General features: G+C 41.9%; 2 protein-coding genes across 5 annotated transcripts in view; both read right to left on the reverse strand.

Moving 5' to 3' along the window:
* The window catches only part of LOC118577325 (cytochrome P450 2J6), a 31,732-nt gene extending 18,782 nt beyond the window's left edge, over positions 1 to 12,950 (reverse strand). The window contains exons 1-4 of one of the 2 annotated variants that reach the window (XM_036177478.1): positions 12,538 to 12,950; positions 3,124 to 3,286; positions 582 to 731; positions 16 to 176 (exon numbers count right to left, since the gene is read on the reverse strand). In XM_036177478.1, the coding sequence (XP_036033371.1) occupies positions 16 to 176; positions 582 to 731; positions 3,124 to 3,286; positions 12,538 to 12,747 (684 nt within the window). In that variant the 5' untranslated portion in view covers positions 12,748 to 12,950. The remainder of the gene's footprint in view (positions 1 to 15; positions 177 to 581; positions 732 to 3,123; positions 3,287 to 12,537) is intronic. The other variant, XM_036177479.1, reaches the window with a different exon arrangement.
* A 6,677-nt stretch (positions 12,951 to 19,627) lies between these two features.
* LOC118577324 (cytochrome P450 2J3) overlaps positions 19,628 to 22,277 on the reverse strand; it is a 28,181-nt gene continuing 25,531 nt past the window's right edge. For all 3 annotated transcript variants that reach the window (XM_036177476.1, XM_036177475.1, XM_036177477.1), the window contains one exon: positions 19,628 to 21,837. In XM_036177476.1, the coding sequence (XP_036033369.1) occupies positions 21,659 to 21,837 (179 nt within the window). In that variant the 3' untranslated portion in view covers positions 19,628 to 21,658. The remainder of the gene's footprint in view (positions 21,838 to 22,277) is intronic.

Below are 22,277 nucleotides of genomic sequence, written 5' to 3' on the forward strand. Positions count from 1 at the left end.
AAGAAAAGTGCTTACCTGGCACCCAATTGATGCCTCCAAACATGTGGCCTCATCCAGGAGCCTCAGCATCTCTTGGAACTGACTGTCCTGGTACTCAAAGCGTTCCCCAAAGGTGACAGAGCAAATGATATTGGAAACTGCATTGTTGATATTGAAGTGAGGGTTGAAAGGCTGTCCTGGAGGTGAGGAGAGGGAGACATGAATGCTTCAAGGTTATTCATTTGTTTCTATTTCCTATACTAAATTAACTTGATATGACAGAAAACACTCGTTGTAGTGAGCGTTGTATGTAAGAGGTTCTGGTCAGAGCACACTACATAGGGCTGACATTCTCCAAGGACTCGGCTAATGCATGGGAAGTCAGACTGATGACTAGGTCTTAAGTAAAGCAGTATGTCTATTCACCATTTATGTGCTTAGCTTCAGAACTCCCAGAACAGAGTCATGGCTGCACATTCACTGCTCAATCCTCAGTACTCAGCACAGTGCAGGGCTCAGGACTAGCACTTAGACACTTAGTTAGAATCCTTTCAATGAATGAAAGGGCCACAACCTCCAGCACCTCCTTGTGAAATTCCCACCTCCCTCCTCTTCTATGGCCTCCACAAGGTGTCCGGCTTCCTCCTGCATGCGCTGTTCTAAGCTCTTCTTCCCCAATCCAAAGTTCCTCAGTGTCATCAGGGCAAACCTTCTTTGTTCCTTCCATGTCTGGCCACTGGAGAAGACCAATCCTGGGAAGAAGAGATTCAGCGTTATGACATTATGATTCTGATCTAAAATTACCCGAGAAATTGGCTGGGCCTGTTTTTTTTTGATGGAAGGAGAAGGGCCATTAAGGAACTTGATGGCTGTCTAGAGAGAATAACCCAAAGCAAAATGCATGATGGCTAACATGTCCTGGAGATCTGCAACATCACACACTGATATTTCTTATGTATTACATAATCCACTCCTTTTAGGAACTCTGCATATTTATTACCAACCAGCAACAGGTCCATTTCCACTGCTGCAAAAACATGAAGAATACATAATAAATTAAACTTTTCAAGGGAGCACAGTTGTTTGACAATCAAGTGTTCAAATTCATATCCTTTGGCTCCAATGCTAACACAAAAATCTGCTTAGTTGTGTTAAGTTAAATAACAGGAATGAACTAAAGGATAAGACAAGGTGCATAAATTAAAGAGGTAAGAAAAGCTCTATAAGAGAGTTCCTAGTCAATACAAGCTTTAAAAGATGAAAAAAACGAACCAATAAGGTAAAAAGCATGACTATTACACACAGAAAGAACAAGAGATGAGCATTCCAGCATGTATAGCCTCTATCACCTATTTCATGGCACATTCAATGCCATGTGCAAGCCAATTTCTTAACTTTAAGAAATCTTCATCTCTGCAAACATAAGCCTTGGTCTCTCGGGTTCCCACACATCATCAGGTGACCTTTTCATCATCACCAGCCTGGTCTTTCAGCAACTCAGACACTTTCTTCCTGAAACCCTTTCCTGGCAGCACCTGGGATTCTGCCACTCTGGATTTTTGTCCTAATTCTTTGCCACAAATTTCCCACAACTTTTGCCAGCTTGGTTTCTTCTGCCAACTTTTGAAACATTGGTTTTTCAAGACTGGTCTACTCTTTGCTCACTGCATATTCTATTTTAGGAAATATTATCATTTCTACAATTTAAATATCCTCTGCTGACAGTTACGGAAGATGTACACTCCAAAACCATGTATACGTCTTCTTGACTTTGCCAGTTAAAGGCATTTAGACTCAGCACATCTGGGACAGAAATTATTATTGATTCCAGAAACTCCCAACAGAAGCTGGCACCACTAACTGCCTTGTCACCTGTCATTGTTCCCCTCAGCATCGCCATTCCTGGAGGAGCCACCCTGGCAGTCCCCCACGAGCCTCATTTCTCTCTTGAGTGCTTTCAGTCCATGTGTCTTCAGTGTCCCCATCCTGGTCTAATCAACTGTCGTTTCTTGACTGAATTTTCAAAATCCCACTTTTTCTATCCTACAATGATAATTTCATGCCATCTTTCACCTGATTTCTGACTGAGAATCTAAATGAGCCTCAGAATGTGCAGTATGTGATCTTTTCTACTCAACATCATTCTTGCTATTAGGATGAAAACCAACATCTGGGCTCGCTCTTCTGAGACAAGATCATTCAGTTTGTATCCACTTAATTATCCTTTACATACTATGCTTTCCACACTGGACATCTTTCAGTTTCTTGAGGCCCCAGTCTTTCTTGTTATTTCATGGTATCCTGTTCCCACTGACTATTTTTCAATGGTATTAAATGAGTGTCCTTACTTATAAAAGTTTTTTCCTAAATCCCAGTAGAACTTTGATACCAATAAATGCCTTCTCCCCTTACCATTGTGGTCCAGTGTGGTTTCAATTAGCTAATTGGCTCAGCATTTTTTATTTGATGGAGTATATGTTATGTAAAGATGGAAATTTTAATCTATTATGTGTATTTATTAATCACTCAAGATTAGCAACGTGCTTCCTATAACAGATAACATAATTAATTATGTACAATTAATGATTGATTGCCTCAAGGAGTAATTAGGAAATGTCTAAAAGTGATGTTTTAATGTTAGTACACTTGAAGTTCTGCTTTCAATTTTGGAACATGCAACTTGACTTAATAACACTATTGAGTACTCATACTATTCTAGTCTAATCCTGTCAGGAAGGCTGTAGATCCCTATGTTGCATGGCTTTAATAATGTAGTAGAAGAAGCCATAAACAAGAAGGGCAGCAGAAGGAGGAGGGTGACTTACACCTATTTTCTTAGGACAGAAGGTTGGCATGGGAAAAGGGAAGTAAGAACACAGTATGTTTGGCTGTGTTTGGATGCTGTGGTTCTTCCTCACCAACATATTTAGAGTTAGTTTTTGCAAGATATGTGGCTTTTCTCAATGTCTATTAAGGATGACATTGTTAAGTCCTCTGATGGGTGGAAATGTGACATTCTGCTTCTTTTAAATATGGCAATCCATGATGAAATTGGTTTATGGGAGTGCTGGAAAGTTAGAGACAGGTACCTTTAACACATCATAAACACTATAATAAACACTCCATGTTGCTCAATAAACTTACCATTGTTATTAGAGATACGCTCTCGTATAAGAGTGACAGGGCGGTTCAAAATATTTTGTTCCATGTGAGTAAAGACTTCTTTGATTAAGGGCAGTCCAGTTATGACCACTGAAGTAATGTCACCAAGATTCAGGCTAAAAATGTTGCCATATTTCTTCACAAACTGAAAAATATATCAATAGTTTTAGTTAAGTGTGCCTATGTCTGTGTCTCCAGGGATGGCCAGCATGTGTGTAGCTAATGGTATTCATGTTGAGAGGTTTCTGTGAGTGGAGAGATGTACCTTTGTATGTGAAAATGCTTTTGCAATTGTGTTTTCCTCCACTGCACTAAATTCAAATTCAAATCTGGAAAAAATTTTACTCTATAAAAGTTTATTAATATAAGTCTGTGTGAATTGACTGTGCACCTACCACATGTCAAGCCTGAAGAAAACATGAGGACATGTTTCAACAAAGAAGCAAAATCTCTGGCTGGAGAGATGGCTCAGAGGTTAAGAGCACTGACTGCTCTTCCAGAGATCCTGAGTTCAATTCCCAGCAACCACATGGTGGCTCACAACCATCTGTAATGAGATCTGGTGCCCTCTTCTGCCCTGCAGTCATACAAGCTGTATATATAATAAATAAATAAATCTTTTAAAAAAAATTTTAAAAAAAGGAAGCAAAATCTCTGATCTGGAACATCCCAAAATTTAATGAAAGGAGACCATGTGACACATTTGACCTGACAAAGGCCAAGGAGGGTGTGAATAGCTTTAATGTTGTTACAGACTGTATGGACTTCCTAGTAGATCAAGCTGTCTGTTTAATCAGAAAATAATACCCCATGCTCATCAATACATGTTAGACATGAGATGTATATGTATGACTAATGGGATAAATACTAAGAGAGTTCTGCATTTGCATATAGAAGAGGTACCATGGTGTGACCAGAATGTTCCTGATTTCTTTTTTCTATCCACCAAAATCCAACTAATTTCAGGATTAGAAATTGCCTCATAAATCTTTCATTCATATATCTAGCAACCAAATGAGCATCAACTTGTTCCTAGACTAACTCATGAAGATGTAAGTGTTTCAGAGACATCAAGGGTTGTAACTGAAACATTTTGATACTCAGTGAGGCAGAGAATAAAGGATATCAGTCCATAAAAAGACTGAGATGTATATATATGAGTCTGATACAGCAACCATGAAATCCTTAGTTAATTACAATATCCAGCATCTGTTTAGGCAAAGGAGATGTGCCATCTCCAAACCTTGCTGGATATGAAGAATACAATAAAGGGTTGAAGATAGCAGGAGAGACATTTATGAAGATCTCGAGTGATTTATGATAAGCATTCTAGCCATGCCTCCCATAATCATGCATCCCTGGCGAGACACTTAGTCATTTCTTCCTACTCATTTCGGGGTAGTATGTCCTATGCAATCCATGCACTGCACGATCACATAATTTGTGTGCAGCATGATCATGTAATCTATGCACATGTGTAGAGTTGTCATGTGGGCCCATGTGTGCATGCACGGGGTAGTCCTTAAAATGTGGATCCCATGTACCTTCCCCCTCCTCCTCATGTGTCTTTCTAACAGGCCTGATCATATCCTGTTCTTTCCTTCTCCTAATAAAACTCTTGATAGTGGGCTTTGTTGCATTTGTGACTTTTCCTCACAGGATAATAGTGCTGCATAAAACCAAAATTTGGTGGCGTGCAAAGCAGGCCCTCCTAGCACTCTGCCCCTGGGAACCTGTGCCAAATTTCTGCTCCATCCAGGACAGTCTACTTTCCATTTGCCTGGTTGCTGGATTCCTGCTCACAATACCAACTGCTGCAATTGCTGAGTTCCCCCCTCCCTTCCAACCAGTGTAAACAGTCTCCTCTACCTGTGGAAATGACCGTCAAGTGTCCAGTGTCCCTCTGGTATCCCTGAGACTGGGGGTATCCCCAGTCATGGCCTTCACTGGCTATAGTCGGTCCCAAGCGCAGGCTAAAATTTCTAGCCATCTCCCATGTCTGCAGTTTGAGATATATTTCTCGCTGTCTGAACCCCATCTTCTGGCTGCTTCCTCGGGCTGTGTAAGATCGACACATTTCTCTTGCTTGATGAAGCAGTAAATGCTGTTGGATTCCCAGGGGTCCTCACCTGCGCATGCCTTGCCCCCCCCCCCCGCCCCCCGCTTGACCAAGCATTGTGGTGGTTTGTGCTTGTTTACAGATCTATCCTTGGTGTCTCTGAGGCTTGGGCCTTGGATCACGGTTTTATTTTATTTTATTTTATTTTGTTTTTTTCTCTCTGCTGCAGACATGGGAAATAAGGCTTCCAACCCACCATTCCCACCTCTCCCCTAGGATGTCTTCTGGAAGCTCTAAGCCCTCTCAGCTTAATGCCTTACTTAAAGACTTCTAAGCTTGTCCACCTCTGTACTAAGAAATGGCCCCAATGTGCCTTAGAAAATAAAAAAAAAAAAAAATGCCACCGAGCATTTCCTTAGACTCTGATACTTTATGGGAATTATCTAACTACTGCCAGCAAACAGGCAAATGGGAGGAGTTGCCTTATATTCAGGCTTTTTTCTATCTAAGCTCTAAACCTTCTCTTCTCAATTCCTTCTCCCCTGCCCACGTGCTCTCAGCTCTGCACCCCGAATGGGATGGACTCTGACTCCGGAATCTCTGATTGGACCCTGCAAGTGACCCTGCACCCATCCGACTTCCCTCTCCCACTCCTGCTCCCAGGGTACCGGCCTCTGTGGCTCCTCCTCTGGCTTCCTCCTCTTCTCTGGTACTGGATGCTCCCAAAGGCCCAACTCTGGCTCCAACCTTCACACCTCCCACTACCTATTTTAGGAATGCTAAAGGGTCTGACCCCAGCCATTCCAGCCTGCCAGCCATTGTCCCTTAGCAAGAGGTGGCCGGGGTGGATGGACTGGTTAAGGTTCATGTCCCATTCTCTCTTGTAGAACTCTCTCAGATAGAAAAGAAACTGGGTTCCTATACCTCTAATTCTGCTTCCTTTATTAAACAATTCCAATATATTACCCAATCTTATAGTCTCACTTTTTATGATGTATATATGATACTTGCGAATAACCTACTTCCTGAGGATTGCAGGCCGGTCTGGGAGCAGGCAAGGACACATGCAGATGAAGTTCACCAAAATAACCTTGCCCACCCTCCAAGAGGCTGAAGTGGTTCCTGATCAGGACACCCACTGGGATTATAACACCCAGAGTGGGTCTCTAGCCAGGGATAGATTTATCACCTGCCTGCTGGCCGGCCTCCCTAAAGCTGCCCTACAGCCAGTAAACTATGAAGAGCTAAAAAATGTAATTTAAGATAAGGACAAAAATCCATCTCATTTCTTAGAATGGCTTACTAAGGCTCTTCTACAACATACTAGCTTAGATTCTGAAAGCCCCAAGGGCAGGCAGCTCCTTATGACTCACTTTGTCTCACAGAGTTTCCCCTACATTAGGGCTAAACGTAAGCACTTGGAGAGAGAGCCCCTGACCCCACAGGCAATATAAGCATGTGAGGTCTATGGTTCACTAACTAGACTCTTGGGGCAGGTACTCTCTTCCAAATCTCAAACCCCCAGTTACAAAAGAGTAAAAATTACTTCCCCTTCAAAGAGTTCTGTGGGAAGAATGAGAGTGGAACTGTGAGAAACACTCTGTTTAATTCCAGGCACCCATCCACCCACTGCATCTCTGAGAAATGAATGAGCTCTGTGTTAAAAAGGCCTGGAGTTACAAATGCATGGTAATAGCCAGGACAAGAACCCAACAGTCCCCAGATGGCCACACTCACTGAGTGGGTACTCAGCATGCTTTATGCTTTCCTTCATTCTTTATAACTGTTCTACCATAGTTAGACTTTTCATCATCTTTCTAAAGAGGAAACAAGTTGCAAATGAAGTTATGTAGCCAACAAAAAGAATCTTGCCTGGTAGAGGGACTCTGCCAATTGTTATGTACATCTGTAGAAAAATATGACCTTTGGATCTCTATAGGACTTGGAGTTTAGTGGTAGAGAGTGGGGACCAGGCATGAGGGTGTGGGTGTCAGAGTTTGGAGAGCTAGAAGAGGGAGCTGGAGAGAATGAGAACACCCACAAAGATGCAGAACACACAAGGTGTTGCAGAGGTGGATGAGAGTGTGTTCATTTTCAAAGATCCTTCCACCTGTGTGTTTACAAATCAGCCCTGGTTGACCCGCTCTACTTTTTGCCATCCTGAATCTTGTCAAATGGAAGGGTTCAATCACTCCAGGTGTCTGTGGTCCTCTGTCCTACTCTTACTTTCGTTGTCTTGTGTCCTATCGTATCAGTCACAAAGCCTTGGACCCTGGTGTACCCTGTTAAAGCAAATGCAATGATTTGGTCTCATTACAGGATCTTGCACCAATATTATAGATAGAGCCTTAGACTCCATTAGACTTACTTTGTTCCTTATCCAGAGTCTTTGCTAACTTCATTAAGTTGTAGGTGTCTTCTCTAGATCTTAATGCAGAGACAACAAGTATATGCCTTTTCTTTTAAGAGATGCCAGTAATAGATTTATACAAACGAGGAAAAAAATTAATTTCATCTTGACCAACGTGTAGGTGAGTCTTTAGGATATATAAGAATTTATTGGCTAACTTTCAAACTCAACAAAGTTTTGGGAACAACTTAAAAAATATGGCTTAAGTGCATTCTAAGTAGCAATGTGTACCATATAGATTCCCTATTTGTACTAGAGAAGGATCAAGAATTGAGACTAGGTCCTGAGGTCAATGTTCTTTCCATCTTTACCAACTCTCTGCCCATGTACATTTCTAGTTCAACACAAGTGGATCAATAAGTTTTATCTTGTCGTGAAACAAGTGAAGATGGGCAGGTCCTGATCCTTAAAATTCTCAACTGTGCCAGCTCTGTCTGCCAGTTGCTTTATGTGTATTAAATGACTGAGAAGACATTTGGGCATATGACATAAGGCAGACAGAGCACAGTTTTCACTGCATACTGTGTAAGTCATTTGAAAAATTAAAACAAAGCTGGCCGGGCAGTGGTGGCGCACACCTTTAATCCCAGCACTCGGGAGGCAGAGCCAGGTGGATTTCTGTGAGTTCAAGGCCAGCCTGGGCTACCAAATGAGTTCCAGGAAAGGTGAAAGCTACACAGAGAAACCCGTCTCAAAAAACTAAAAAAAACAAAACAAAACAAAAAAACAGCTGTTTTTTTAAAGGTGGCTCAGAGGGTTAAATTTGAAAATACCAATAGGAAAATAAACAAAAATGAGTTGAAATAAGAGATATAGAATTTAACAAAAGAAATAGGAGACAGAAAATTTAATAGCAGAAGTAAATCTCCAAGTAGACTGCATGCCTTGAATAGAGAAAGTAGAAGCTAAGGATTAGTGAGACAAATGATCCGTGAAGACAAATGACACAATGATTATATTCAAGTCCTTTAGAAGCAACAGAAAAGGGCATCCAGGGGAGGAAAGGAAAAAAGGCATCAAATTCCCACTCCCAGTAGTGATATATGAGCAGGTCTGTTAAACTGAATCCTTATAGCTCTGTGTAGTGATCTGTGTGTGTCAGTGTGTGTGTTTGTGTTTGTGTGTGTGTGTGTGTGTGTGTGTGTGTGTGTGTGTGTGTGTGCCAGAGGTCAACCTCCGGTATTGTTTTCAGGAGCTGCCTACCTTGTTTGTTTATGTGTTTGTTTGAGTCAGTGTATTTCATTAGCATTGAGCAGGCTAGGCAGGCTGGCCAGTGAACTTCAGGGCTTTGGCTGTCATTGCCTTCCTGTCTGAGTTTATTAAGGCAGGCTAACACACCACACTCTTGTAGGTTCTGAGAACTGAACTCATATTCCCATTGCTGTATGATGAACACTTTGCTAACTGAATCCTTACCCTTTCTTTTGAACTTCATGGTTATTACATTTTTTTTAAAGTCACTTGTTTGTATCTCTTAAGCATTTTTGTATGCGATACTCAATTTTTTTCTTTTGATAAGTACAACACACCTACTAACACAGAGAATTTCAATGAACAGTGGCAATATAACTTAATTTTTTTTTTATTTATTTAATTTTTGGGTGTTTTGGGGACAGGGTTTGTCTGTGTAGCTTTGGCGCCTTTCCAGGAACTCACTCTGTAGCCCAGGCTGGCCTAGAACTCACAGAGATCTGCCTGCCTGGCTCTGCCTCCTGAGTGCTGGGATTAAAGGCGTGTGTCACCACCACCCGGCTTATAACTTTATTTTTATTATGATCAAGTATGGAAACATAAATGAACAAGTTATATGAAATTACTTCTGAGTGGGTAAGTGTATGTGTGCATAAGTGTGGTTGTTAGTGGCCTTGTGTGCAGAGAAGTAGTTCTATCTTTTGCTAAATTGTGTTCTTATCTGTTTCTTTTAATATGTACATGTCCTAGTTTTCTTTTTGTTGCTGTGATAAAACACTAACCAAAAGCAATTTGGGGAGAAAGGGTTTAATTTTACAAGTTATGTTCTATCATCAAGTTCAGGAATGGCATCATCTCAGTGGACTGTACTCTCCTATATTAATTAACAACCACCCATAAACAAATGTCCCACATGGTAATCTGATGAAGATAACTCCTCAACTTAGGTTCCCTCTTTCCCAGGTAATGTCTTGGTTTTGTCAAGTTGACTAAAACTAACCAACGTACTATATATTTCTTTTAAGATGGACGATAATTTTCTATTCAATAAAGAAACATAAAATAAATCTATGGGCATAAGGAACAAAGTGTGGTAACAGTGGTTTTTAGACTTTATAGAAGACCACAGTATCCCTTGAAATTTTATATATCTGCTCTTCACTATAATGCTATAGTGCACATGAAATCATTTATGCACAGTTGTGTACACTCCTTTGTACATTAATTCCTCTTCAGAGTAACAGTTTCATTGGCTGTCTTCTGAGAGATGCTGACTGTGCAGAAAAATGTGCAATGCATAGCCTAAGATGACATCTGCTATAGTCCTGTTAGAAACTGAGATGAAGAGGAAAGGCATCTAAAGGGAAATGGTGCTGTAACCAAGTATTAAATGGTGAGGTTATCAGCAAACATATATAATGTGAAGATCAAAATACTCATACTATGATATCATGCAATACAGATCCAAAGACTAAAGAATGAGAATGTGCAGTAACGTATCAGTTATCCAGTCCCTCCAGAGGAAAGGTCTTCCTAGAGCACAGCCAGCCAAAGGTCAGGGCCGAGTGAAAGGGAATTCAAAGTCCTCAACTTCAAGAAGTTCACAGTCCTATGCAGCTAGAAAGTGCCTGAGAGGACCAGGACCAGCGGTAAACTCCTGGATGAAATATATGCTAGGAGAAAAATTAGACAGAAACAGGGCTGCTTTTAGTCCTTGCCTTTTAGGCGAGTATTGTTTAGGACAAGAAGTTTCACGACCAAAAGTATTACGTAGACAAAAGGATTAAGTGGACTCTCTTGGTTTCAGTTGAGATGTTTGAAGCGTTTTTGTAGGAGAAGTGACACATTGGGGCTCAAGACATTGGATGCTTGAATCTAGATTCTGATTCTTACCACATGTGTGATTTGGAAGAAAATTGGTAGTATTTTCTGTATCTGTTTTCAACTCTACAAACCTTAGATTCAGTGTTACAGATAAATATGTCAACAGAACCAATAATAAAGTAATCACAACTATTTATAAATTGGAGGTGTGCTTTAGAAGAGGGCTCTAGCAATGTGAGAAACAGGTCCATCCTGTACTGCACAGAGAAAGCAGATGCCAAACAGAAAGACCCAGCACCAGAGTCATCATGACTGTGCCTCAGTAAACAGTTGTCCCCCCAAAATGAAAGAGAAAGTGTAGGTGAGAAAACTCTTGAAGAATGGTTGAAACTTCCTAGTTTCATACAAGTATGCCATGAAGAAACCAACAGCATAAAGCCACAAGCTTAATTAAGCAAAATCACCACAATCAATATAGAAACTACAAACCGAAAATCTCTTGAAAGCAGAGAGAAAATGACCCATCACTTATGGGGAAGCCACAAAGGTGAGAATGCAGTGTGAGAACATCTAAAAATGTTAAGTGCAGTAGATCCTCAAACTAGTGTCCTACCATTTGGAAAGACAGGATGAGAATGGAGGAGAAAGGCAGTCGGAGGAGGGGCAGAGCGAAGAAGTTTCCTTCTTCCACAGCCTCCTTTAAAGTAATGCAGAAAGAAAGTGCTTGAGGTCAGAAAGGTAACTGTGAACTTGAAAGGTCAGAAAAAGGACAGTAATGGAGAAGGAGTAAGGGGCAGAGACAACAGACCCCTCTGCCTTTGAGTTCCAGCTGCACTGGACACTGAAGGGCAGGTCAGTGTGTGACGTGGGTCTCAGTGTGTGGGGACAACACCTGAGCAGTGTGTCCTAGAGGGGAGAAGGCTCCTCCCTGTTTGTGATTGCTTCACTTCACATGGAAAAGGTGTTAGCAAAGTCTCAGGAGCTGCATGTGAGTGTTGAACAACAGAGCAGTGGCTGGGAGGACGGAAGATGGATGAAAAGGCATCTTCTACTCAGAAAGTGTCCAAGATACACACAGGGAAGGGAAAATGGAAGAAAAGATTTGGGGGGGAAAGGAAGAAAAATTATGAGCTTAAACCCTTAAATAGCAATAAATAATCAGACATGGACAATCTTCACATGTAATGGAAAGTGACAGGGATAATCAAACATGGCCAGAGTACTGACTATCTAAGCAAAGAAAATGACTGTGGATAAAGAGGCACATTACATGGGAAGATGGTCCTTCACCAGAAAGAGCTGCCAATTTTACATGTGTCCTATGTACCCATAACAGTCTTTCCAATACAAGGGGGAGAGCTTCCAGAACTGAGTGGAAAGACAGACAGACTCCGAGTGGATTTCAGTGCATTTTTCTCTGGGGCTGATAAAATCAGTAGGTGAGCAGTCGGCAAGGATGTATAAGGACCAAACAGGGACCAGAAAGAGAGAACTAATACTTGTAGAAAACTCCAATCGAGAAAAAACACACTTTTTTTTTTTTTCTCTACAGGCACTTTAAGTAAGTAGACATACCATCTTCCCACGCATTTCTGAAGTTGGCAAGGCTTATTTGTCAAGCTATATTATCATGCCTTCAATGCACCTGGACTTAGTTAAAATCACACACAGTGAGTTCTCTGACAATATCAGAGTTACAATGAAAGCCCTTCACACAAGGGTAAGAAAATCTCCAACTATTTGAAAAAGGAACTGCGTATTTCTTAAACAAGGACACAGGATTTGGGTTTGGGATAGCAAGTTGCCATCACCAGCCTTTGAACCTGGTCTTCTGTCCCAGTCCCCAAATGTCCTCTGTTCCTTTAGCTCAGGATTATGTCAGAACCCAGGTAGGCACCCTCGCCCTTCCTACCGGCTGTATTGATAGGTGGGGCTTCTCAAAATCCAACTGGAATATGCAGCCCACAAAGGGCAGACCCTTCGGCCCCGGCGGGTAGTTCTTTGGGCGCCGGTTTTTGAGGTAGTCAGCCAGGAACAGGAAGGTGAAGGCAGCCAGCAGCAGAGTCCGGAGATGGAGCGCTGCCCAGAAAGCGGCTACTAGGGATCCCGCGGCGGCGAGCATGGCTGGGACTGGAGCTGGCTCTTCTGAGGAATGAGAGTCTGAGCTGGGGCAAGTCCCGGGTGTTGACTACGAAAGGCTCCCCACCTAACCGATCCCTTCTTTAGTCCCTCCCCATTTCTTTCTGTCCACTCCCCTCCTGTATCCTCCTGGCAGCTGGACTCTGGATTCTCCCTTGCCCTGCCAATGTTTCTAGAAGTAGCTTCCTATCTGGAGCCAGTCAGCAGGAGCATCTCTGATCACGTGTGCAGAGCTCGTCACCCTCACCCCGCCCCTCAAGCTTTTACCCATCCGTCCCAACCCTCCCTCCCAGGCCCTGTCTTGTGGTGCTCTCCTCCTCAAAGTGCCAGCGAGCAGTTTCTGTAGTGGCTAGTGCTGTCTGTGTTCAGCTAGGTGCCTGGCACTAGGTTCCCAGGAGAACACACAGGAAATATGGCTTTAAAAGGAACCAGTGGATCTGCTAGGGTGGAAACCAGGACATCTCAAGGGGCCCCACCCCTAGAAAAAAAAAACAACAGACAACTAAGACTTACTGAGAAGGAGATCTAGTCTTCCCCAGAGAGGAGCTCTCTAACTGGTTATTCAATATTAAGTGGCCAGCCTTAAAAGAGACAAGAAACAAAATGGACCCAGCATTTATATATTTATGTGTTTACATATATAGTAACTATAATAATTTTTTAAAAAGCCATCAATTTGAGAGGGGGTAAGTGGGGAGACATGGGCAGGACTGGAGGGAGGAAAGGGAAGGGGAGAAATGATGTGATTATATTTTAATTAAAATTAAAAAGAAATAATTAGAGGGATGGTGGTGGTGAATGCCTTTGATCTCAGCACTCAGGAGGCAAAGGAAGGCAGATCTCTGTTAGTTCAAGGTCAGCCATACATAGTTCCAGGACAGCCAGGACTACACCAATAATAATAATGATGATAATAGATAGATAGATAGATAGATAGATAGATAGATAGATAGATTAAAAATGTGAAAAGACAGTTTAAGATTTTTCAGTGAGAAAGTCTTTCCCTCTGGGGACACAATTACGGCTCTAGGGCTTGTGATTTGCATGAACCCCAGAGAGCATCATGGGTATCCGAGAGCCTATTGTGTAAGTAAGCTTCCTCAATAACTGCAACTTGCCTGGGAAACATAACTAATCACAGAGATATCTAACACATCTGCTCTACAACAGTATGTCAGGCAATGCTCTCAGCTCTTTACAATAAACCACTTCATTTTAACAGAGCTATGCTTGGCAAAAAAAGTGCATCCACAGATACTCAATTATCATTTGTTGGAGGAGCTCCTTGGTCCTGGTAACTAATATTAATACTAATATTATTATTATTGTAGTTCTGGGGACTGAACTCAGGGACCTAGGGCAAGGCTACTTATATATTCTTTGTGTGCTTGCACTTGTGACATGGAGTGCCTCTGGAGGTCAGTGGACTACTTGTGGGATTCTTTTTCTCCTTCTACCATGTAAGACCAAACATCTGGTTAGGCAGAAAGTGTCTTAACCAGTTGAGCCACCTTGCTACCTATAAAATTCCCTTAAAGTAATCCAGAATCTCAACAGACCTCAGTCAAAATAAAGTCTAAGAGAACTATATGCACTCATTAGCCCAATTTGCTAATAGTAAATGAATGAAAACATAGAAACACAGGACAGAAGGCCATTGATGTACATGGGAATTAGATGAATGCCCATCAAGCTTTCATCAGAAACAGATCGATGAACAAGAAACCACAAAACAAAGGAATGGTGTGTTCAAAACAGCAAACAAGAAGAGGAAACTACTAATGCGGATTCTACATCTGCAAATCCTTTTCTTCAGAAACTAAGGCAAAAAACAAAATGCATCCCACTATTGAATAAGAGCATTTTGGGGTCAGGCAGAAACCTGGTGCAAGGGAAGCTCCCACATATCCATAAGGATAACCCCAGCCAAGACTCCTAGCAATAGTGGATAAGTAGCCTGAACTGACCACCTGCTGTAAATCAGATTGGTGACTACCCCATTGGTTATCAGAGACCCATCATCCAGTAACTGATGAAAACAGATGCTGAGACCCACAGGCAAGCCCTGGGCCAAGCTTGAAGAATCCTGTTGAAGAGAGGGAGGAAAGATTGTAAGAGCCAGGGTCATCAAGGTCATCACAAGGGAACCCACAGAAACATTAACCTGGGATTGATCACAGGGAGCTCATGGACTCTGGACTGACAAATAGGGAGCCTGAGTGGGACTGCCTGAAACCCTCTACATTTGTGTGGCAGCTGAGTAGAGTGGTACATTTGTGGGACTCCCAGCAGTCAGAGCGGGGGCTGCCCCTAACAGTTTGGCATATACTGGATTGCCTTGTCCAGCCTTAATACAAGAGGAGAAGCTCAATTGTACTTCAACTTGATATGCCATGTTTTGTTGACACCCACGGGAGGCCTGCCCCTTTCTGAACAAAAACAGAAAAGGAGTGGATGGGGTGATGGTGGAAGGGAGGTGGGGGAAGGAATGGGAGGGGAAAAGGGAGGGAAAAACAGTCAGAATGTAAAATAAATGAATAAACTTAATTTTTTTTAAAAAGTTCCTGTTTTGACTGGCATAAGTATTTAGACTTCTATCAGAGTGAGCGTCCATGGGGAAGTCCAATTCCTTTATGGACCACTCTTCTGACACTTTGATAACCAAGAAGAGGAAAGTGGTGGGGGTAGGGGTGGTTGCATGGGCCTCTTCACAATGTTTTAATTTCTGCCATTATCTTTATAGAACTTTTTGGCACTCATGGAGGGCACTAATGTAAGTTAAGTCATCAGCTATGGATATCAGCACAGAATATATTTAAATGAAAATAGAACTTTTACATAATATACCTATATCATTCCTGAGTGTTCACCCAAAGAAATCAAAGTAAAAATGTAACTGAAATGCCTGCACACCCATGCTTATTGCAATGTCATTTAGCATTATTGCTGTGCTAACCTTTTTTAGCAAGAAATGGACAAAAATTTGTTTACCCTAGATAGCGAACCAACAATAGGCGAAGTACATTTATGTGCATATTTGATTCCACCCAAGTCCATCTTGGCCAACCATAAAGTTTTCTGGTATTACTTACAGGCCATGGATGGGGTTGTGACCTGCAAGAGTGTGAGGGACACCAAAACTGCTGCGTTGATGCAAAGTTTCAGCCTGTCATGGATGATGATAACTGCCTGTTCAGGCCGATAGAGCAGGATACACTAGATTACAAACTCACTTTCACCCATGAAGCCTCCACAATCTGTATGTACTCCAGGGCCTAGCTGCTGGCCTATAGATCTCTCTCTCTCTCTCTCTCTCTCTCTCTCTCTCTCCCACCCCCATGACACAAAAGGTCCAGTGAAGACCTAGGACCCTGGAGCTGGAGAGATAGCTCACTGGTTGTTCTTGCTGAGGACTGGGGTTTGGATCCAGAATCCATGTGGCAACTCACAACTGTCTATAACAGTCTCCAGAGGATCTGACACTCTCTTCCAGTCTCTGAGGGCACTGTATGTAAGAAAAATAAGGCAGAGAAGCAGACAAATTTGAGAGACTGCTTCACTGGAATATTGAGGGGCCCTGACCTTTCTGTGGACACACACACACACACACACACACACACACAGACACACACACAAGCACAGAGAATAGAGAAAGAGGGAGAGAGAGAGAGAGAGTGTGTGTGTGTGTGTGTGTGTGTGTGTGTGAGAGAGAGAGAGAGAGAGAGAGAGAGAGAGAGAGAGAGAGAGAGAGATACCAGGAAGTTACAGCCATTTATTTTTTTTTTTGGGGGGGGGTGGCTGGAAACAGGGTGGATTGTTTTTTATACCCGGTGTATTGTTTCTACAGGTGGAGGGAAATGGTCAGGCTGAGGCTAAGCCATTCTTTAAGGAGAGAGGCCCCATACCACCTAACTCAATGCCTCAGGACCTGAGGCTAACATACCCAACATATCCCAACTCAGGATGGGTAAAAGAAGAAAGGGGAGTGGTTGTAGTTTTGGGGAGGGTGATTTTTTCCAGCTGTAAGGGATGATGGTCTCAACAGTGGAAGGAGCTTGTTGAAGTCTCCTCCAGGTGGGATTGGGGCTGGAGGTTTTAAGCCATGCAGAAATCAGTCACCTTCTGGGCAGTGACAGCTTTTTCTGTTATTGGAGGAACTTGGTAAGCCAGCTGAAAGGGCAGAGGCCGAAGAGGAACGTTAGTAGAATCATAATGATTGAGTCTACCGAGAGGGCAGTCCATGGCATCCTTCCAAGTACTTTAGGTACCTCTCCAGAAAGTATTGTCTGTTCCTTTTCTGTTTCAAATTCTTTCTAACAGTTGTTTAGTGTTTTCCTGTGCTGGGCCAGATCAGTTGGCATAAAAACAGCATTCTTCCCCTAGGCAGGCACAGATGTCTCCTAGGAGAAGAGTCTTCTTTGATTTGGGACAATCACTACAGCCAAGAAACGTATTTGACTTTGTACGGTGATTGTGCTTTGTTGTACAGGTCAGGACTTTCTTGGTCTGATTGGTCAGTTGACTATTGGCATATTGCTGTACCTGTTGGCACCCTGTAGCTGTTACAGGGTGAGAGCCATTGAGGGCTTACGTGGAGACTTTATTTGGGTATGGGGGAAAGTTCAGATGATAAAATACTTAAAAGACTGTGTAAACATGTGAGCCTGAAGATAACAAGGAGGAAAGGAGTGATCAGGGAAGGGGCCAAAGTGGGAGGAAGCTAAAAGTCTATACATAGAAGGAGGTGTGGGGTTGAATTTTTGTCTGGTTTGGGCCTCATCTCAAACCAGTTAGGATTTGTTGGTGTGAGCATCATTCTAGGAGGATGGCACAGATGCCATCCTTGATAGTAGTAAGACCTAGTGGAGTACTTTGGCAGCCAAAGAATCAAGTTGGTCCTAAAGGATGTTAAGCTGACCTGAAATTTCTCTAAGGGTTTTGAGAGCTGATAAAATAGAGGAGTTAATTGATGTAGCAAAGTCTTCCGTCTAGCTGTTTTAGCTCTGACTCCCTAAAACAATGTCCAGAGTGGCAAAAAGAGGTGTCAGGGTCCATTGTTGGGGTTCAGCCCAACCTATTGAAGGGCATTTTGAATGGGGTAGTAAGGGATTGAGAAATGCTAGATAGAAATATAGATGAAGAAAAAAGACAGAGACACGGGGGAGCTTCAGGAGGGCCATGGGTCGTGTTTATTTTTAATGGGCTTTTTATACACTAGCTTGGGGAGGGGGCAGAGACCTCCCACTTTCAAGATCAAAGCACAATGTACAACCAAGTGTAAACCCTTCAAAACACCTGGTAACCACACCACTGGCCAAAGCATCTGAGTATGCAGCCCTGACAGGTAAAGCAAGCTCAGACTTTCTGACCTTGAGTAAGGCCATACTAGGGAGCCTCTGTGGACCCCCACAAGTAGGATGGAGTTGCATCCCTCTTTAGAGATCACCCAAACTGTTTTAGGAGGTTAGGGTGCATATTTCTCTTGGAGCTGACAGAAGAGACAATGTAAAAAGAGCAGCAGTTAATTGTCTCAGAAGAGGGTCCATCCAAATGGCCACGATATAAAACTCAAAGTGTGTAAAGATCTAGAACAATATAAGGAGGTAATAACTGTACAAATACATCAGGAACATTACATTTATGTAATAAGGTTAAATACAATTGTACTTTGGATAGAGTAGACCGTGTACCAGAGTTTTGTAGAAGGCTATGGAAACTGTAATCAGTAGTTTGTTACATCAGGCTCCTGCATAAAAAAACAAGTGCCTGGAAGCTTTGTAAAATAAGTCAGTTAAATTCAGCATCTTATTGAGTAATTTTCATAGGATTGTCTAGCACACTTCTGAAAGGCACCAACTGGATGGTTTGCTTAAATACCTAAAATTCTGAGTTTGAGGACAGAGTATCTGGAAGCCTGCTTTAATCACACAGCATGAGTGGCTAGGGTATGGACTGTGGAGTTAACTTTTGTTCAGAGGAAGAACTGAAAGCCAAGGGAAAGGGGGTGACCAACTGAACTAGCATGCAGGTCCCATATCAGTCAGGTGGTAGGCTTAGGTACAAGCTGCCCCTGTTCTCAGCAGCCTCATGTGGCAGTTTGGGAGGCGTTGAGGGCAGAGTAATTACTTTTTGCCTCTCTGTTGTTTAGACATTTAGAGTGTATGTGTTGGCTATAAGGTCTTTCACTGGGAAAGAGATGTGTGTAGTCGGAAGTTGTTCTGTGTCCTGCCTAGCCTGTAGTCAGAACAAATCTCTCACCCACAGTTCCCAGTTTTTAATAAAATAATCACCCAAAGGCTTAATATTAATTATAACTGTTGGCCATTTGCTCAGGCTTATTACTGACTGGCTCTTACACTTAAATTAACCCATAATTCTTATCTATGTTTAGCCATGTGGCTTGGTACCTTTTCTCAGCTCTGCCTTCACATGTTGCCTCCTCTGTGTCTAGCTGGCGACTCCTGACTCTCTTCTACTCCTTCCCAGAATTCTCCTTATCTGCTCGCTTCACCTGTACTTCCTGCCTGGCTACTGGCCAATCAGCATTTTATTAAACCAGTGTACAAGGGCATTATCCCACAGCAGACTTGAGGAGTAATTAATCTTTCTTACAGATAAGAATTTTTTTTTTTTCCAGTTTGGCCTATATAGCCAGAGCTGGTCAGGCCTACACAGCCAGAGACAAAAGCAGCAGACTTCTGGGTGGGAGGGTCTTATTTCCACATGCATCCTTATTCTGTAATGAGGCTAGCATGGAATGTACATGGCACACTGTAGCAAATTAAGATTACCTGTATATGAATTTTTAATAGTCAACATTTTTGTTGTGGATTTTAAGTTAATAAGAACCAAGAAGGTGGAAGGGAGTTTTCAGAGAAACAGACATCCATAATTACATTTATTGGTCATTTTAACTTTTATACAGATATTTCTCTTGATTAAAAAAATTAAATACCAGGAGACATAACAGTAACAAATAAACTCATCTTTAGTTGTAAGAAATTTTTCTAAAGGTGGTGTTAGGGCCTTTATTCAGTTTATATAACAATTTTTTATTACTATATAGGTAGATCTTTTCCCCATTTTTAGATTTTGGCCCACACACCCAGAAATCCTTGAGGTCTCATGTGACTAGGGCATAACCTCATACAACCAGCTATGGGGAATGAATGGATATTTGGGCAAAGGTCCACAAGTGACCTTGTCTATCTCCTCTTCATTTGAAGGAATATTAATGTGTAAGAGCTTAGCTGTACTTATTTTAAGTGATGGCCATTGTTCTGTTTAGAAGATTTTGTGCAATATCAACTTAATAAGAGAGGATTAAATTCAAATGGCATGCATGAGTGATGCAATGAATTAATATTACCTGTGTATATATTGTTAAACCACTAGGCCTTATAAGTTTTCAGGTAAACCTTATAGAAAATGTAAGACAGCATTTATGACATATATATTATATAGTATGTAGAATTTCTTTTTATTAAAATCATTATTAAATTCATATTTATATCACTTGACAGAATTTAGCTGAGGGACCCTTGTTGAAACTATGATGCTGGAGTGATAAATGAGAGAGTTTAGACAGATGGTCCTTTGTATCCTTTCATGCATGAGCATCTTGTTAGCTGGTTTCAGAAGACATCTTTATACATCTTTATACTGTAAGATAAACAATAGTAGCCTCTATTGTAAATAGTTTAGCTTTTAGCTGTTTGTCTGTTTATTTATTTGTTTGTTTATTTAATTATTTATTTAGTTATTTATTTATTCTTCTCTTATACATGACATCCCAATTGCATTACACCATCTCATGCATTACATCATAGTTGCCTTGGTTCTATCCTTGGGAACCTCAGGCTATCACAGACAAGTGCTTCCTTGATATCATGGTTTGTTGTTGTGTTGTTGCAGAATCCATAGAGTCTAACTTCTTAAGGACCAACAGGTTTGGGAGTGATGGTCACTTTATGGCATTTTTTTTTTGTTGTTTTAATCATAAGTAGATAAAAATTTCCAGTCAGTGTTATTAGACCTACTTTATAACTGCCTTCAGTGATCACACCCAGAAAGGATTCTACCATTTATGATACCCTGCTGAAAAACATTCTGCTGGGGGTCCTGTGAACTCTGGCTAACTGGAACCACTTAAGCTTCAAGGCCAGTTGAGAATGACATTCACACCCAACACAGCAAAGTCCTATGTGAGAATGCCTAGGGATAAATGTTTGATGGAGGATTCTAGGCAAGAAGTTCCTTTAGAAAATGGCTCCTATTTGCTCCTCAACCCTGCTTTCAGGATCTGCTAGGTCATACCTTACCATGTCTTGGGTCCTAGGTCAAGGTCCAACTGCTATATGTAAATCATAGAAACTGCTTCCACAGCACTAGCTTAGCCTACCTGTTGGGAGTTATCCTGCCCCATTGACTTTCAAGAGGCCCACTCAGAGGCAGAGCAATGTAACACAGCTGCAGACTTAGCCAATGGGAGCGCCTTGATGGGCACCCTCCTTTCTGCACCCTATATATGAACTAGGCCCACAGGCTTAGAACAAATGCATGGATGTCATTGAAAGGAGAAATGGAAGGGGCAAAGTAAAGGCATAACTTTTGTTATAGTTTTTACAATTTCCATATCAATTTAATCCACCATTTATCACAATCCCTGCAAGCATTTTCTCTATTGGAAGAATCATTTTTCTCTGAAAGTCTTAGGTGAAAATCTGTCATTGAGCCCCTAAATGGCTTTCCATTTAGGAACCTATAATTGGATTCAATCTCTTTAGTCTCATTATACCCATTTCCCCAGCCACCTTCATTTCTTCCCCTCAAATGTGAGCAGCACCAGTGTCTTCCAAGCAGATGCCATTTCTTCAAATTTTCCTTCTTCAGCATCACAGCCTAGGAATTGCACAGATGCGGTGACTGATGGGTGACACGGTGACAGACATTCTGAATTGCAGGCTCAGTTTCTCATTGACTGGGGGCTTGAAGGTAAATTTTTGGATAAGAGAAGTGATAAAAATGAACAGCTCAGACCTGGCCAATTGTTCTCCAAGACAAGCTCGCTTTCCTGTAAGACAAAAACAAAGTAATCTATTCAGCTGCCACTGATATATATGTCCAGGGACTGGTGTCACTAACTACCTTTTGCAAAGTTTGAGTGGACTCTGGGATTGGAGTCCAGTCATTCATTTATGTCTAAGCATCTGCCTTGTCTCCCCAAAACACAGAAGGTGAAAGTCCAGGATCACAAAGCAAAGGCTCAAAGGCATCTGGCAGTGCTGAGTAGGCATGGCATAGGACAACAGGAGTAGAACCATGAGCTGAGTTGGGACTGTGTGACCAGCATATGTGCTTTCCAAACTTACTTACAAACATAAGCGATAGAGCAGATAATGGTGTAACAACAACAATAATGAAAAGTCATCTTGAATGACTTCAGCAACAGATGGCCTCCATAACTCTCTGCAGATGGCCTCCATAACTCTCTGTCTGGCGCTACTCAAATGT

The sequence above is a fragment of the Onychomys torridus genome, chromosome 2 (genome assembly GCF_903995425.1).
Source record: "Onychomys torridus chromosome 2, mOncTor1.1, whole genome shotgun sequence".
Taxonomy (NCBI): Eukaryota; Metazoa; Chordata; class Mammalia; order Rodentia; family Cricetidae; genus Onychomys; species Onychomys torridus.